Genomic DNA, 18,265 nt, shown 5'->3' on the forward strand with positions numbered 1-18,265 from the left:
CACTTCATTTATCCGTGATAGGAAACGTTTCGACAGGTAACAAGGGGACCTACCTCCCCTCTCCCAAGTACCAGCAATTGTAGGGCTTCCCCTGGGGCACCTACCGTTCCTCCTGCAATCCTCCCGGAATGAGGATTCAAACTCTACCCATTACAGTAGGCTGTTGCCAGAAGGGCTTCAGGGACATGATTTCCCAGCTGGTGATCACCATCCTGGACTTGTAAAGCACCCAACTGTCCGCCAGACAATATGGGTCTGGCACTGGGTCCTGTTACACAGAGACAAGTACTAAACTGCAACGCTACAGACATTCCCCACGTGTCCAGTAGGGGTCCAGATACAGTTCATATTTGCTGACTGCCATAAGTAACTGATCTGGATAAGCCAGACTCCTAATCCCAGATGGATTCTTGAGAAAAACTAGCTAAAAGAAACAATCATTATGCAGAGATTGCACAGACATGACCATCATCTAAGAAACTAGCAAATAAACGGAAGGGAAGGTATGCGTAGCTGATAAGTGTTATGCCTGGGAGGGGATTTCCTGTTTATTTGCCAGTGTTCAATCACCAGAAGGTGACAGCATATCCCCTATCATAGTGGATATGAAGATACTCTGTGTCCTGAGATGTAGAATAAAAGAAAGTAGATGACAGCCCTCTGACTGAGAACCCCACGCAGGCATTCCATCACACTCCCTTCCCACTCCCCTTCCTGTGTTTTTATTTTATCTTCTTCAGACTAGACCAGCCCTGACAGCATTTAGAGCGGACATGCAGACCCTGTATTGGAGATCCTATTGATGTTTCTGACTAACATTACTGTATTAATAGTGTTACTTGTTAGGGTGAATTGATCTTAACACCAGCTTGTATCTCAGGTTGGTCCCCATGTCTTATCTTGAGGACACCATCTACAGTGTTTTTTAATCTTACATGGAAAGCAAAGAAAAGAAAAGCAAAGCAAATAAAAGAAAAAGAATCACTTTTTGATTGCAATCCCAATACCTGATTACCACAGAATACTGCTAGGAGCCTATAACAGACTTCAGAAGATGTTCAGGGATCCAGGCACATGTTAATCTGGACACCTAAGATCAATACATTTTGTACATAAATAATCAATAATTGTATAAGGCACAAACCTGGCTATGAATATACACAGTAGGTATATCTGGTCAGGTCCAGCGAGAAGCATTAAAATGCTGAGGACCAACTTGATGAAGAAGAGCCACCGCACAACAACGTAGACACCATACTTCTGACACAGCGAGAGGAAGTACATATTGTTCAGATGTGGTGCTATGTAAGAAATACCTAAAAGGAAATGAAATATATATAAAAATGTCCCTACTAATCACATTTTTAAAGTTAAAGACCTGAGATAGTTGTTGTAACATGACGGCTGAAAGGCCTCAATCAGCCTATCCCTCCAAAACACATAAAAATCAGTTTCCCGCAAGTATCTAATATCTATGTGCATCTTGACATCGTATTGATGGATTACTATGATGACCAGAAAACTACAGTTCTCTAAGGCCACATGCACTCTAAACGCTTATCTCTGACGCATAGGACTCTCACGTTTAAGTTCAGGGGGAAGGCACAGGTGAATCGTTCCACCCTGCTGCCTACAGCCTGTAAAGCGGTATGAGAGGCTGACAACTGCTGAGGCTGGACAGGGCTGTATGGTGCACAGAGCGGTACTAAAGGTTTAGGGCAGTATGAACCTAGGGACCCATAATGCAGACTTCTCATTTGTCTGACCTTTCTGATTTGCATACTGCTACAGGTCAGTGACATGGAAAGTCCCGAAGCCACAAGATCAGCCGAATAGCTAAAATATTGTTAGGTCAGCAAAATATCTAAAGAGCCAGGTGGAAAATGATTGGCTGAACAGTGACTAAATCCAATCAGATGCAGCCACTGTATGGGCATTTAGGCAGAACACAATGTTCAGCAGGGGACAATCCTCCTTCCACACGGCTTAGTGAGGATAAAGAATCTACCGAATTCTTGTTCTGCTTCTGAGCTGAATAAGGGAAATGTAAGCAGTATGTATATGGCTAGCTTAACTTGGAACAAACATTGAGATAAGAAATTCTGATTTTTATCTGCCTTGTATTTCAGGCATTTTTGAATGAGCGATTCAGCAGAATTAAAGCCCATGCACAGCCAGTAAATTGGCATTTTCAGAGTTAGCTCTATTTCTCATATGATTAGTATACTTTAACAAAACAGTAGGTACAATATGCAGATATTAACTTTAGGTTCCAAGGTTCATTTCTTTATAGGTTATTTACTTGTCAGTTTCTCCATATGCTACAGATTGTTCTTGTTGGATGCTATGTTGGCGCCAAACACAGATATAGGTTACCCTTCGCCAAGCATCTGTATGGTAAAACTATCAGAATTCTTGCCATTTGTTATAGGTCTATTCCTACCTGAACATCTTACCAATTTCTTGTAGAACACTCTGGGAGTCACATATAACGAAGTGCCATAATATGCAAATAGTGACCTGTCCTTTCCCACATCATAAGCCTCACTACCAGCCGCAGCGATTGGTAGTCTCTCTGACCAATATTAAGGCACAGAAATATTAAGGCTAGAGCCAAGGTGAACAAAAGCTGGCCGATGTGTACAAAAGAGTGCTCCAGTCTCCAGACTGTATTTTCTATACGCCCCAGAGATTGTTACATGCTAAAACAGGACATTCCCCCCTACAAGCCAAACACTTATTTAGACAATTAATGTGTTTTGTACCACAAACCCATGGCTCTGGAGAACACGGTGCCCTCATGGTGCCCTCTTTGAAGGAATGAGTATGAGTATTAGTACTTGTTCCATCCTTTACACAACTCCCCCTCTTTCCCTCAGATGTTCCACCCCCCCATTCTCTTCTTTTAAGGGTCGCTCCTCCTGGTTCTACCCACGAGCAGTGCTGTATTTTGGCCTAGGCCGACAAGGCCCAGGCCTAGGGTGGCAATTTGCAGGGGGCAGCAAAAAAGCCACCCCCCCCTCCACCTGAGACTCTATTGGCCACTGGTTCCTAGTGCTGCCTCTCTCACCCCCCCCCTCACTCACCCCCTCTCACTCACTCACCCCCCCTCTCTCTCTGTCACCCCCCCTCTCTCACTCAATCACCCCCTCTCTCTCTCTCACCCCCCTCTCTCTCTCTCACCCCCTCTCCCTTTCTCAACCCCTCCTCTCGCATCCCCCCCCTCTCTCTCTCTCCCCCCCCCTCTCAGCCTCTCTTATTCCTTCTCTCTCTCACCCCCCCTCTCAGCCTCTTTTATTCCTTCTCTCTCTCACCCCCCCTCTCTCTCTCCCTCACCCACTCCCCTCTCTCTCTCTCCCACCTCCTCTCATGCCCCCTCTCGTGAGATCTCAGGGGTTCATGCTGGGACTTGTAGTTCTTCAATTTTGGAGGGAGTCACATCGGTTAAAAAATTGGGGGGCGCCCAATTTTAGTCTTGCCTAGGGCAGCACAAAACCAAAATACACCACTGCCCATGAGATACGGCAAACAAAAGGTAATGCGGTGGACTCCACAGAAAGTTGCAGGACACAGGTTTACAGTTAAAGTGTAACTTTAGTCAAAAAAATTAAGTCCTGATAAAACACATCAGGTTGGCCCTTTTTGCAGGTTTAGCTATTTAGAACATTAAAAATAAGTGCTTATGCTGTTTAAAATCCAATAAAGCACTGTCTCACCCTGCCCTGCACATGCTCAGATGACCTTTATTCTCGACACTGTGCCTAAAATCAGAGCCACTAGAGGCTGATCAGCTGACAGCTTTAACCGCTTGCCAACCGTATATACTGCAGTGATGGCAAACCTTGGCACCCCATGTTTTGGAACTACATTTTCCATGATGCTCGTGTACTCTGCAGTGTAGTTGAGCATCATGTGTAATGTAGTTCCAAAACATCTGGGGCCAAGGTTCGCCATTACTGATATACTGTATATAAATGGTAGCAAGGCGGCTCTCCTGTGCAGAATCCCCTACCTGTACGTGATTCTGCACTTCTGGGTCTGGGGCACGCACATGCACCACCGTCGAACCCTTTTCCTTCAATCGTTCCTGAGAGAAGCAGAATGCTGGTCTGCCTATGAAATCAAGGCAGATCGCTGTTCTCTGAGAAGGGAAGGTAGTGATTCTGTGTTTCTGCTAAGCAGGAACACAGATCTCTGGCTTCTCAGAGTACAAGCACATCCCCCACAGTTAGTAAACACTCCCTAGGAACACATTTAACCCTTTGATTGTTCCCTGATGTTAACCCCTTCCCTGCCAGTGTCACTAGTACAGTGACAGTGCATATTTTTAGCACTGAGCACTGTACTGGTGTCACTGGTTCCCAAATAAAGTGTCAAAAGTGTCACTTATTGTCCAATCTGTCTGTTGCAATGTCTCAGTCCTGCTATAAGTTGCTAATTACTGCCCATTACTAGTAAAAATAATAATTATATAAATAATAAAAATTCTATATAAATATCCCATAGTTTGTAGACATAATAACTTCTGCGCAAACCAATCAATATACGCTTATTGGGATTTTTTTTAGCCAAAAATATGTATAAAAATACATATTGGCCTAAAATGATGTAGATATTAGATTTCTTACATTATTTTATTGGATATGAGTTATAGCAGAAAGTAAAAAATATTTTTTTTCCAAAATTGTCAGTCTTTTTTGTTAATAGAGCAAAAAATAAGAACCACAGAGGTGATCATATACCACTTAAAGGAAGATCTATTTTTGTGAAAAAAGGGCATACATTTTATTTGGGTAGAGTGTCGCATGAAAACGCAATTGTGAGTTAAAGTAATGCAGTGCTGTATTGCAAAAAATGGCCTGGTCATGAAGGAGGGTAAACCTTCCGGAGCAGAAGTGTTTAAGATTTACTGTTGCTGAAGGTGGAGAAAAGCAACAGGAATGACACAGAGTGCTGGAAAAACACAGACTAGGGAGGGAAAAAAGAAATATAAGAGAGGTGACAGGATAATAATAATTAATAAAAATGTACTTCATGTGGGGTTTCCTAATTTCCTTTACATCACTACGTGCAGAAGTGTATGAAAATATGATATTGGACATTTGCATTGACCAAGTCTTATTTCATTGTAAAAGTGGAAGTATTGATATTGTTCTTCTGTGAAACTTTTCAAAAATAAAATAAAAAAGGTTTTGATATGGCTGTTTGCTTGTTCCTGATAGTCAGAGTACTGGAGCCATCGCCAGCTAGGTAACTAGCTCTGACAACCTATATATTTCTCTTAGTGTTGAATCATTTATTTCCACCTAATAACAATATCATTTTAAATCGAAAATTAGACTGAACTCTGCCACTTCCCCATCTACTATTGTGCCATCTACACAGCCAGGCAAATGGTTATAGGTTATAGAGATTTATGGTAACACAATATCTATATGTATATATAGATAGAAGAGATTACAATTACCTAGCAGAAAAGATCCAGTAGAAACTGAGATTTTGTCAGACAATAAATGCTCCAGGAAGAGGGGGAAGAAATTACTGTTGAAGTGACAGTGAAAAACCTGTAAAACAAAAGAAGAAACTTAGCAACGAGGGCCTTATAGAGTCACTAGGTACATTTTATAGAGTCACTGGGTACACTTATCATTGAATCTAAAGCTAGCCACACACAGAATGAATTCCGGCCAGTTCCCAATGAACCAGATGAAATTTACTACATGGTTGCCTTGTTGGCACCCACTCACCCGACATCATTTGATTGCAAAATGGAAAGCAGAAAACTGCTGGCTAAACAGCGCCTGCATTCAATCAGATGTATGCACCATTTGGGTATTCTGACAGCTGACGGTGCCTGCTGTATGAATACAATGGTCGCAGCTGGAGATTCATCCATCCGTGCTGTGTAGTGTGGATGAAAGAATATTTTAGGAAGGAATAGTAGATTTTTTTTTTTCAGAGGCTCTACAGAACTCCAGATAAGCGTTGATCCTGCGTACACTAAGGCCTGGTTCACAACTATACATTTTTTAGTGCTTTTTGCAGAAACGCACAACAGTCCATTTAACATGGTTTCCCATGGGACACGCATCTATGGCTTTTTTTCAGTTGCTGCAGATCAGGAAAGGGTCAGTGACTTTTTTAAAAGCAAAACTGTGTGCTTTTGGTTCAATAGAGTACAATGGAGACGCTGCAGAAAAGCATGTATTGCGTTTTTAAAGCGTTTTGTGTTTTTAATTTGCCCAACAACAAATTGGCCAAAAAAAAGCATTAAAAACAAAATCACTAAACACTTTAAAAAACACATGTGCAAAAATTGTATTTTTGACTTACCGTAAAATTAATTTCTCTGATGTTCACTGACGGACACAGCTCCTGATTCTTCTTAACCATTGGGTTATACTGCCCCTTACAGGAGTAGGAAAGTTGGCAGGAAAAAGCTTGACTACGCCTATGGGCAGTCCCAGGGGGTGTATATACCCACTCTCAGCTATAGGCACTTGTTACAAGCAGTGTCAGAAGAAAGCCAACTCCACAGAGGGGTGGGTGCTGTGTCCGTCAATGAACATCAGAGAAATAAATTTTACGATAAGTCAAAAATACAATTTTTTCTTTCGTTCATTGATGGACACAGCTCCTGATTCTTCTTAACTATTGGGATGTCCCAAAGCAGTGAATATGAGGGGTGGAAAAACAGCAGAAAAAAATTACCATAGCCAAACACTGCTCCACCATGCGCCCTCGCAAGACGTTTAACTCGCAGGCCAGCCCCTGTCCAGTGGGGCTATGTTGCAGCCAACCTAGCGCGGAGCTGCGGTCTGCACGCGCTCGCTGGCCAGACTGGGATGACCCTCTGGATCTAGATTATTCCATCGCCCAGTCCGGCAATTGATTTTAGATTCTCACAGGAACAAAATAACAGATAGGAAAATAAAATAAAAAATTGCCAGGACCAGAGATCCCAGCAAGAAACCTGGTCCTTACTCCTGACTAGGCAGTGCCTATAGCTGAGAGCGGGTGTATACCCCCTGGGACTGCCCATAGGTGTAGTCAAGCTTTTTCCTGCCTAGTGTCCTACTCCTGTAGGGGGCAGTATAACCCAATGGTTAAGAAGCATCAGGAGCTGTATCCGTCAATAAACGAAAGAGAACCACACCATAAAAAGCATTGCAGGAACAGATCAAAATCAAACTGCAGAGATATGAACCAGGCCTTGTTCTACAAGTACAGTGTATGAGCCTTTGCCCCATAGCCACACAGATTTCACTTCTCTGTTGAGTTTTCTAACTTGCACTAGTAAAATAACAACTAGACTCAACTTGTAGCCATAGGCTAGAGGTTTACAAAGGCAAAAACCTTCATTCTTTATCTATTGAGGATAAAGATTTCCATAGACATCCAATGTAAAAGCCTCCTAATACAGCTGTATAAGAGTATGAAGCGCCCTCAGACGTCTATAATAAAAATAGGATTAGAGAGCTGTGCCCAACTGCTATTAATCCTCCTAGGATAAACTTGCGCCAGTACTGTCTACATAACCCTCTCCCCTCCTTCCATTATAGACTAAACTAAAACACTCCTGTAAACCAGCCATTCTTATTTATGGCAAAAACTGTGCCTGTGAACATAGTAAGGTTAGGTCATGTCTCAATGCCAGCTGCATTCAGATGTCTGTAAGAAAAAAAAAAACAGTATCCATCCATAACAGTGCATGTGTGTGGATCATAGCACTTATACACCAATATATTCTGCCAGGAAAATGTAACATTCCAGAAAAACTACAACATTTAGGAAATATTCTATTTGTACAAGTCCCAGCTATGTTTCCCCCCACTATTCACATGCAAATCTATGTCTGTATCTTTTTGGTATATTTAGGCCACCAAGCCACAGGGCCACATGGCCTATGACCATGATCAATCAACCAAAATTTTTCACCAGGTGAATAAACTTTCTGATAGAGGTACTATAAATAAGCCCTCCCCCACAGACCGCTAACAATTCAACGATTTAACAAAGTGCTCTCACCTGCACTAGATTCATACAGACAAACCAAAGGAAGTTGCGATGTCTGGACAGCTGTCTGAGGTATTCTAGAAGGGTTATCTTTTTCTCAGGCGAAACCGAGGATTCCTCTACATACAGTCTGAAGATAAAGAGGAAAAAGATGATACATCACAGTTCATGAACAAAGGAGCATTCAATGCCAACCTATAAAAGAGGCACTCCTACAGGATGTGCCACACAAAAACTGCTACATTTCTCCCATGGCAAGTAACATTATTTAATGAGTCTTTGCTGTCTGTACATGGTGTTGCTATTAAAATGAAGTACTGAGAACTTCTTGGTGTGAGATGAGTGAGCACTGGAAGCAAATTAGAGTGTCTCCCCATGTCCCTGATTGTTACCCTTAAAGTTCACCATTAGGAGCATTTGACACCCACATTTAGAGTGTAACATGTTACATGCTCCTATTTACTTGTCTCCTATCACTAGAACCCACCCCCCCCCGCCCCATTCATACTCTGGCACCACTGTCACATTTTAAAAGCGGCACGGCTGTGAGGGGCTCCACCTGCACAGCGTTGTCATTTATTCTGTGAATGAGAAAACTACAAGTCCCATCTACCATTGCAGCAGACTGCTTGTATTTTTAAATGAACTGTGAGGACAATTATGAGCGCCCTTGTAGTTCATTCACAAGCCCTGCAGCTTTTACACTGACAACCTGTATGAAAGCATAGGCAGAAAGCTATAAGGCTTATCTGCAGGAGCCCAACATTGCACCCGCGATCCACTGATTGCAGATGCAATGGTCTGCAGGTTCCTGTGAAAAAATAAATAAATGCACATTTTTTTTACTGCACAAATATATGCATTTTTTATTTTTTTCACAAAAGGTGAACTTAGCCTATCTAAAGAACCTGTACTTCACCCAACCGGCTAATAGAAATGTTTGCTTTGGTGCCCCCCTTCCCATCAGCATATACACCCCACCCCCATGTTGTGAACTCTGAAAATAGATTTTCTCCACAATGCTTACAGATTGACAGCAGCAGGAGCCAATGGCATGGCGCTGCTGCCTCGGCCAATGAGGGAAGTCCCGGACAGCCGAGTCTTTTATGCAACATCACTGGATCGAGATAGGGCTTGGGTAAGTATTGGGGGGAGGGGGGTTTTGCACACAGAAGGTTTTTTGACTTAAGGCATAGAATGCATTAAGGTACCTGGTACTTCATAAATAATAATAAGTAGGAGTGTAAAAAGCACATTTTCTGTTTTTTTTTTTTGTTACATCTCACTAAAGTTTTAAGTGAACCTATGGCCCTTTTCACATGAGCGGACCGATCGGGTCCACCTGTCAGTTTTTCAGACCTGATTTTACCCTCCATTATTGTCTATTGAGCAGAGGTTGTACACTGACGTGTTTGTTTACACCCACCGACATCCAGACAGATCCGCTAAAAACAGGGTAATTGGGATCCGTTCCCCATATGTCAAGGTCTAGCAGATCGGATGGCAGTAGGGTGTAAACGGACAGGTGTTCCGCTGACAACCCACTGTCCATAGAGGAGAGTGGACTGTGTCTGCTCTGCATAAATGGAGCAGACATGGACCAGTCACCCGCCTGCTCAGAAGGGATCACAGGATAGGTTCCCTGCTGAGCTGGTCAAGTCTGCCCATGTGAAATGGGCCTAAAATATAGCGTGTGTTCGCAGATATGAGGAATGTACGGTCTATGTCCTTTCTGAGAAATCATTATTAATTTCCTCATCTGCACAATGCTTACTGTGACACTAAACTATATCATTCTTCAAAAATAATCCAAACACAATACTAACCAATGGCCCTGTATTCTATTTTTCATGAAATGGTTTCTCACTGTGTTTTTCTGCTTCTCTGTAAGATCCCCCACGAGCGCCTGAACCTCTCCTTTTTCCCCTCTATGCACACTATTATACAAATCCCATAGTCTCTAGTCCATCTCAGGAGCAAGAGGGGTTGGCCTTGCTCCTACATACAAGTAAGGCCATGGAAAATGAACATAGCTACCCTCTAAAAGCAAGCCTACACAGCGGCAAACAAAAAAAGGTGGAAATTGGGAGGAGGCTAAAAGCAACAGAAGGTACTTTTTCTTCTTTTTTTGGGGGTAAATACCTACTTGAAAAGATTATTTTTTAAAGAAGAATTTGGTTTTCACTTATTCTGCAAGGCTGACAAGTTAAGAAGCCTTCACGTTGCTCAGAATGACACCACTCCCTACTTAAACTGCTAAGGAACTCTCTAAGGTGACACTTGAGAAAGGATTAGGTATGGTGTAGGATAAGATTGTCACCTAGGCAGATAATAAATATATTTTAGGAACAAAGGGTCACTGCTATGGAAATCCAAGCTAAAACATTTATTTAAACACAGCTGGGTCAGATTTACCTGTGGCCTTCAAGTGTGTGCTGATATCCTAATCTTTTCAGAAAACCATTTCATTCTCCTATGGCATCTAAATAAGGAGCAGATAAATCAGACCTCAGAAAGCCATAGAAAAGGCCCATTGGGGAATGGAGATATCTCTTTGGAAGGCCAGTAAAATGCTCTAGTGACTACGAGTCTGTTTGCTACTCAAGCATTGTTGCTTTCCCTCTTCAGTCAATAGAGCTGTAGTCTATTTTCCATTCTCTACTTCATTCAAGTGTGGAAGATAGAAAACATGGTTCCATTTCTTCACATTCAAACATAATGCAGCAAAACTCCGTCAGCAACTAGTGTGTGCTATTGGCTGAGAGTTTTACCAATCAATGTTTTTTTAGTTTGGGTGGCTAGTAGAAAAAAATGTGTCCATTTAGGCCCCTTTCACACATGTTCGTTGTTATAATGTCTTTTACTCAAAACGCATCAAAATCATGCCAAAAGTAGTGCAGGGACTACTTTGAAGTCGGTGCGACTTCAAGTCGCACAGATATGAATGGGGCTCATTGGAAATAATGGAGAACGGCTTTTCATGTGATTTTGCAGTCCCAAATCGCATGACAAGTCGCACAAGTGTGAAAGGGGCCTTAAAGAGTCCCATCTTTCCTCCAAGTCCTGGAGCATCCAGCTCAAATTTACATATAATATATGGCTAACAGTTTGTGAACACCTATCACACCTAAGCTATATTACCAAAAGTATTGGGACAGCTGCCTTTACACCCACATGAACTTTAATGGCATTCCAGTCTTAAGCCCCGTACACACGGTCAGATTATCGAACGATCTATCGCCCGTTTTTTGTGGCATGCTAGTCTGATGTGGAGAGTGAAGAGGTTATTTTCATACGATAGGACCAAATTCTACTTCAGAAGTGATGTCATGTGTTGGATTGCTTTGTATGTGTTCTTTCGTCTCTGAGCATGCCTAGTCTTGCTCTTAAGATTTTTTCCATCAAAATCTGTACTAATGAGACGAAAATCGGATGTTGTATTACGGACGACAAAAATGTTATAGCCTGCACATCAGGATTTTGTCAGCCGAAAAATCGGAGTTGGCTGTCGAAAGCACCATACTAACAATCCGAAAATCGACAGATCAGTCATCAGACGAATTTTCCCTACAGATTTTCTTATCGTGTGTACAGGCCTTTAGTCCATGGGGTTCAATATTGAGTTGGCCCACCCTTTGCAGCTATAACATCTTCAACTCTTCTGGGAAGGCTGTCCACAAGGTTTAGGAGTGTGTCTATGGGAATGTTTGACTATTCTTCCAGAAGTGAATTTGTAAGGTCAGGCATTGATGTTGGAGAGAACATCATCCCAAAGGTGTTCTATCGGGTTGAGGTCAGGACATTCAAGTTTCTCCACCCCAAACTCGCTCATTCATGTCTTTTTAGACCTTGTTTGTACACTGGTGCGCAGTCATGTTGGAACAGGAAGGTGCCATCCCCAAACTGTTCATCCATGTTTTTATGGACCTTGCTTTGTGCACTGGTCCAAATCATTTTGTGGAGGGGGGATTATGGTGTGGGGTTGTTTTTCAGGGGTTGGGCTTGGCCCCTTCGTTCCAGTGAAGGGAACTCTTAAGGCATCAGCATACCAAGACATTTTGGCATCATGCTTCCAACTTTGTGGGAACAGTTTGGGGATGGCACCTTCCTGTTCCAAAATGACTAAGCAACAATGCACAAATAAGGTCTGAAAAGACATGAATGAGCGAGTTTGGGGTAGAGAAACTTGAATGTCCTGACCTCAAACCGATAGAACACCTTTGGGATCATTTAGAGCAGAGACTGTGAGCCAGGCCTTGTTGTCCACATCAGTGCCTGACCTCACAAATGTGCTTCTGGAAGAATGGTAAAACATTTCCATAGACACACTCCTAAACCTTGTGGACATCCTTCCCAGAAGAATTGAAGCTGTTATAACTACAACGGGTGGGCCAACTCAATACTGAACCCTATGGACTAAGACTAGGATGCTATTAAAGTTCATGTGCATGTAAAGGCAGGCGTCCCAATACTTTTGGTGATACAGTGTATATGAGCTTGCCAGGCATGCCATTCAAAAGCATGAAGTTGACCCTATATGGTGGCTATAACAGTCTCCATTCTTCTGGGGGACTTTCCGCACATTTTTGGATTGGTCTGTATACCTATTCAGGGAAAACAACATCAGTGAGGTCAGGTACTGAGGTATAGCAAGAAAACCAGGCTCACAGTAAGCATTTCAATTTATCCCAATTGTATTAGTAGGGTTTTGTGGTCAGGCCACCCAAGTTCCTTCATGTTTTTATGGAGCTAGCTTTGTGCCCAGTCATGCTAGATCAGAAAAGAGCCTTTCCCCAAAGTGTTAAGCAAAACTAAACATACGTCGAGGCGGGGTTACAGGAAGGAACGCTGATCTGCTGGGGACACCCGGACGTGGTGAGCAACCCGAGTGATCGGGAAAACAAACAGGGCTCACACTTGCTATAGTTGGCTTTGTATGATAAAAAAATGCTACACAACCCAGGTGCAGGGCAGAATGCATAAATAAATGTGAGCATAATAGCATATGGATTTTATGATTTTATACTAGTCACTTAAATAAAAAGGTTTTTACACTATTGGAGCCTATTTTCCCCTCTGATGTTTTTTAATAACTCGGATGGAGTTGTGAGGAAGAAGTGACGTTACCTTGGATAATTAACCCCTTGGGGGAAAGCCTCGATTGACCCACTCTAACAGGGGTACAGCTTTGTCTGGTGTGTATTCATATGTGGTGGTTGAAGTTGAGCACGGGAGCACTTTATGGTTTAGGAATTTGGTTTGCAGAATCTGCATAGAGCACTTTTCAACATTATTAGTCACTGCACAAGCAAGAGGAAAATTGCAAGAGACACTTATTGAATATTGTTACCAGTAAATAGACTTTTACACTAACGTTGCACTGCGTGGCACATTAGAATTTAGAAATGGTTACACATTATTTATTTTTTGGATAGAGCGCTGTGATTTTGAATTAATTTTGATTTACACACAGTTTTTGTGATACACAGCAGCTAAAATTTACACATGTATATATTTTTAGTCACTAAGTGCAGGTGTTTAAAAGGTATTGATTTTTTCAGCATTAACAGTACCTCTCACTGAAAGCACCTGAACCAAATAATTTGGAGGGATGTTCACATACTTTTGACCATATACGGTAGTGTACAGCAATAGCGAATGTGGCTTTTCAATCTCTTTTGTAGTTTGTACAACCCCTCAGCCACAAGATGTCACTTACTCTTTCAGTAGATCCTGGTCACTGACAGTACTGCCTCCTGTCTGAAAGCGCTGTCTAAGTAGCCATGTTGACACTGTAAATCCAAGGGCAGAAACAGCTGCCAAGATCACACAAAATATCCGGAACGAGAAAAAGTCTTCCTTATTCCACACCGTGTAAGATGCAAAAACTGACATAGAACCAACAGCACTAAACAGAGAACAATGAAAATTCAGTCTAGTCCTCTCCACAGCTGAGACAGCTAGGTCTGCCAGCAAGGCATTGTGGTTGAGATCGACCAAAGTGAGGAAGCTGTCATACAGGCAGAGACAGATGAGGAACTGTAAACCAGGGTGAGCCCAAGACACCCAGAAAGCCAGGAATGAGAGTGCAAACAATGGTCCATTTCTTTCCAAGGCTCGGAGCCTCTTCAGCACCACCTCAGGAGTTGCGATATCAACATTGGACCTGTAACAAAAAAACTGTTATCATGCTGATCTTTTAAAAAACAACCCCTTCTATGTGGTTAGTATTGAAAATAATCTAGAGAGAGTTTTCCCTAGCAAAGGCAAAAATTTAAATTATTTTAAAACTCTTTACTTACCAACCCCAGCAACACTGATAAAAATGCTTTATGTTAACATCGAAGTACTATAAAGGTTTTACCTACATTTTAAAATGCCAGTATTTGACACCAAGGCAAACTATGCATCTGTGTCCATCCCAATTCAGGTTTATACACTCATATCTAGCAGGGGAGGAGACCAGTGACAGGGATTCCATATGGTTACCAAATGCTTTTCAAAGATTAGGACCTAAACAGTTATTTAACCAAATGTGAAAGAGAAATATGTTGTTTTTTTTAAAATCATACTTACCTAGGTGGATTCAGCATTGATGCGATGGTACATCTGTACCCCGCTGTCTCTAAGGCTGAGAACTGAGCGATCGAACATCATTGATCGCTCAGTTCTCCCATCCGCTCTGAGCAAAGAGCCAGGACTGTCAGTCACCAGCTCTCTGCTCCTCCACCTCTCACTGGACTGTGTAGGGGCGGGAGGGTCTGGCTCAGGGTCTCAGTGGCTCGCTTAGAGGCTGAGCCAGGTGCTGTTCCAGACTCCTGGGTGGATCCCAGCCATATGGTCGCAATCTTTTCCCTGACTGGACCGGCTCTGTGACATCAGCTGAAAGAGGGTTTAAGCCCGCTGTTGGCTGAAATTGGATCACAGGAGTGCAGAACCAACTGCAGTCCTGTGAACCACAAGAAAAGTACAACAAAATAAGCTTTGGCTGTACGTCTCCTTAAAGAGGTTGTAAACTCATTAAAAAGTTTTTTTTCCCAACCTGAAAGAGAAACCCATAATGAGCTAGTATCGCATACTAGCTCATTATGAAACACTTACCCTTAGAACGAGACCCCGCCGTGCCGCCCGCTTACCTGTATGACGGGCGACATGTTCAGTAGCCCGTCTTCCGGGATCGCGGCATCCGGCCATCTGATTGGCCGGACCCGCGATTACGTCACTCCCGCGCAGGCGCGCGGGAGCCGACGGTCACGGCACGGGGCTCAGAAGGAACAGCACCAGCGGCCGTTCCTTCAGAGCGCATGCGCCAGTGATGTCACTGGCTGCATCTAAAGTAAATATCTCCTAAACGGTACATGTTCAGGAGATATTTACACTACCTATAGGTAAGCCTTATCATAGGCTTACCTATAGGTAAAGTCGCAGAGGAGGGTTTACTTCCTCTTTAAGTTTAGGTGGTTCTAAAGACATACTTTTTGTACCTTAGAGACACGCTGTGTGTGTCAATGGATCATCTTCATGTGTGCCATCAGAAGAAGAGGCTTCCTATGGTGGCGCACGCAGAAGAGGAGCCTTGAGTGCCAGTGGTGAACCCCATAAGAGGAGGTTCAAAGCTGCTCTGTGCGATACCATTGCACAGAGCAGGTAAGTACAACATGTTTTTTTTTTTATTTTAGTAAAAAAAATAAAGTGTATCCGGCCCAATAAAGTTATATTTACATTGTCTATGCCCAGTTGTTAAAGTCTATTTTTGCTATCCTCATTTCCACCCTTTGTCCAGTAACACTCTGTAGCCATACAAAAAGAAATGAAGATGGACCTGTCATCCACCTGCTCAGCGGGGATCGGTGGATCGATCTCTGCTAAGCAAAACAGAGTCCGTCGGGCGCACCGACAGTGTGAAAGGAACCTTAAGCACTTAGGCTTTTAAGGCACCAGGTATCAAACAAATACAAACTACATATTTTTATTTTTGCATTATATAAAAGATTTTTTTGTACATAAAACACATCTTAAAAAAGGTGAAAAAAAGGGTTTCCAGTCATTAATATTGTTGTACCCAAAACAAATACCCAGCCCTCTACCCGTTAATATTATGCAAAATTAAAAATGTCTACATTGATATGTGGTTGTCATTTCTTTGATATCTGGTGCCTTATAAGCCCAAGTCCTTAAAGCGCAACTCCACTTTTGTTGAGTAAAAAACATTCCCCTCTGGGTGATCTCTGTACATTGCAAGGATTAGAACAACCTTTGTTGCAGATTCCTACCTTTTGTTATTCTAAATAAATCCCTGTTTGTTCCTCTGTGCTGAGTGGGTCAAATGGGAGTGGTTTCATAATTATCAATCGACTGTGCAGCTGCAGAGCACTAAAGAGGAAATCTGCTGAGCCTGCATCCCTTTAGACGTTTTTCCTATTGGGAGTATCTCACCAAAAATTACATTTTTGTTGCAGGGGATGCCTGAAATATGACTTGTATCTTAGTGCAGACTTCTGAGAAAATCGGTAAGCCAATCACACAAGCAGGTAATTATGTTTCTGGTTTATGTTCAGTACACAGACCCTCAGGTAACCATATTGCACTGCATTTTCAGAAAATTACAGCGACTGCAGATTGAAAAGGAAAGGTAATTTTTAATAACATTTAACCACTTCCATACCGGGCCAATTCTGGCACTCCACTCCTACATGTAAAAATCATAATCTTATTGCTAGAAAATTACTCAGAACCCCCAAAACACTAAAGTTAGCCCATTTTTTCTATAATGTGAAAGATGATGTTATGTGAGTAAATAGATACCTAACACCCCACATTTTAAAATTGCGCACACTTGTGTAATGGTGCCAAACTTCGGTACTTAAAAATCTCCATAGGCAATGCTTTAAAATTTTTTACAGGTTACCTGTTTAGAGTAACAGAGGAGCTCTTGGGCTAGAATTGTTGCTCTCTCTCTAACATCCGCGGTGATGCCTCACATGTGTGGATTGAATGCCGTTTACGTATGTGGGCGTGACGTACATATGCATTCACTTCTGCGTGCAAACACGCGGGGACGGGGGCACTTTAAAAAAAAAAATTTCTATTTTTACACTTTCCCTTTAAATTATTATTTTTTGGATCACTTTTATTCTTATTACAAGGAATGTAAACATCCCATGTAATACGAATAGTGCATGGCAGGTCCTCTTTATGGAGAGATCTCGGGTCAATAACAAAAAAAAAAAAATATGATCTTGGCTTTCCAGCCGAGATCACGGAAGTATTTACAACTGCCAGGCCTCTAAGAGTCATAGGGACTGCTGGGGACCATCTGGTCCTCTGCATTCTCTATGGTGTACTTCCGCCAGCGGCGGATTCCTCTTCCGGCTCACCGAACGCATGGGCGACCCCGGTAGAAGCACCAGAGGGCGGCAGCAGAGAGCGGCAGCAGGGGGGGGAGGGTGCTGAACAGCCACTTTGATTGTTCTTATGGTAAAGGGAATCGCTGGCTAAAAAAAAATGATATCCAAATGATGCCTGTAGCTGCATTTAGATCATTTAGATTTCCCCACTCAAAGCCCAGGATGTCATATTGATGTACTGTGGTATGGAAGTGGTTAATTACAATATGACTTGTGTCACAATTGTATATGCTATATTATTTTTTCTTTATTTGCTATTTTTTTCAACATAAAAGTGGAGTTACCCTTTAAGTGTTTATGTGATTGTAAGTAACAAGTAGAGACTAAAAAGGGATAATAAAGCTTCACTTTTTTTTTTTTAATTAAAATAATAAACACGTTATACTTTCCTGCTCTGTGTAATTGTTTTGCAAATTGCAGCCCCCGTCTTCTTCTGATGTCCCCCTTTGGCGTTCCAGGCTCCTCCTCTTCGGCAAGTGCCCCACATGGGGGCATGTGTGCATGCTAGCCCCTGAGCTGTTCTGTCTGCGTCTATTGACACACCTTGCTTGGCACAGCATTTGATTGACAGCAGCGGGAGCCAAAAAACCCATTGCTATCAATCTATCCAGGGAGGAGGGAGACAGCAAGGAGAGCTGCCGCTCTCGTGCATATCGCTGCATCGGATCAGGCAAGAAAAAGGGGGGGGGGGGGATTCTGCAGAACAGAAGGTTTTTCATTTTAATTCATAAAATAGTTACAGTTCTGCTTTAAATAATAAAATCAAGGGCTGGTTAAGGAGAGCCTGGTCCCATTTACTGTACTGAGTTAACAACAAGTAGTAGGATATCAGGCTTTTTGGT

At 42.4% G+C, this 18,265-nt stretch overlaps 1 protein-coding gene across 1 annotated transcript in view; it reads right to left on the reverse strand.

Moving 5' to 3' along the window:
• The window catches only part of MFSD13A (major facilitator superfamily domain containing 13A), a 40,678-nt gene that overhangs the window by 7,658 nt on the left and 14,755 nt on the right, over window positions 1–18,265 (reverse strand). The window contains exons 3-6 of the mRNA XM_082268410.1: window positions 13,736–14,182; window positions 8,029–8,146; window positions 5,468–5,564; window positions 1,145–1,316 (exon numbers count right to left, since the gene is read on the reverse strand). Of these exons, the coding sequence (XP_082124536.1) occupies window positions 1,145–1,316; window positions 5,468–5,564; window positions 8,029–8,146; window positions 13,736–14,182 (834 nt within the window). The remainder of the gene's footprint in view (window positions 1–1,144; window positions 1,317–5,467; window positions 5,565–8,028; window positions 8,147–13,735; window positions 14,183–18,265) is intronic.

This window comes from Pelophylax lessonae (assembly GCF_965119305.1).
Source record: "Pelophylax lessonae genome assembly, chromosome: 9".
In the NCBI taxonomy this organism is placed as follows: domain Eukaryota; kingdom Metazoa; phylum Chordata; class Amphibia; order Anura; family Ranidae; genus Pelophylax; species Pelophylax lessonae.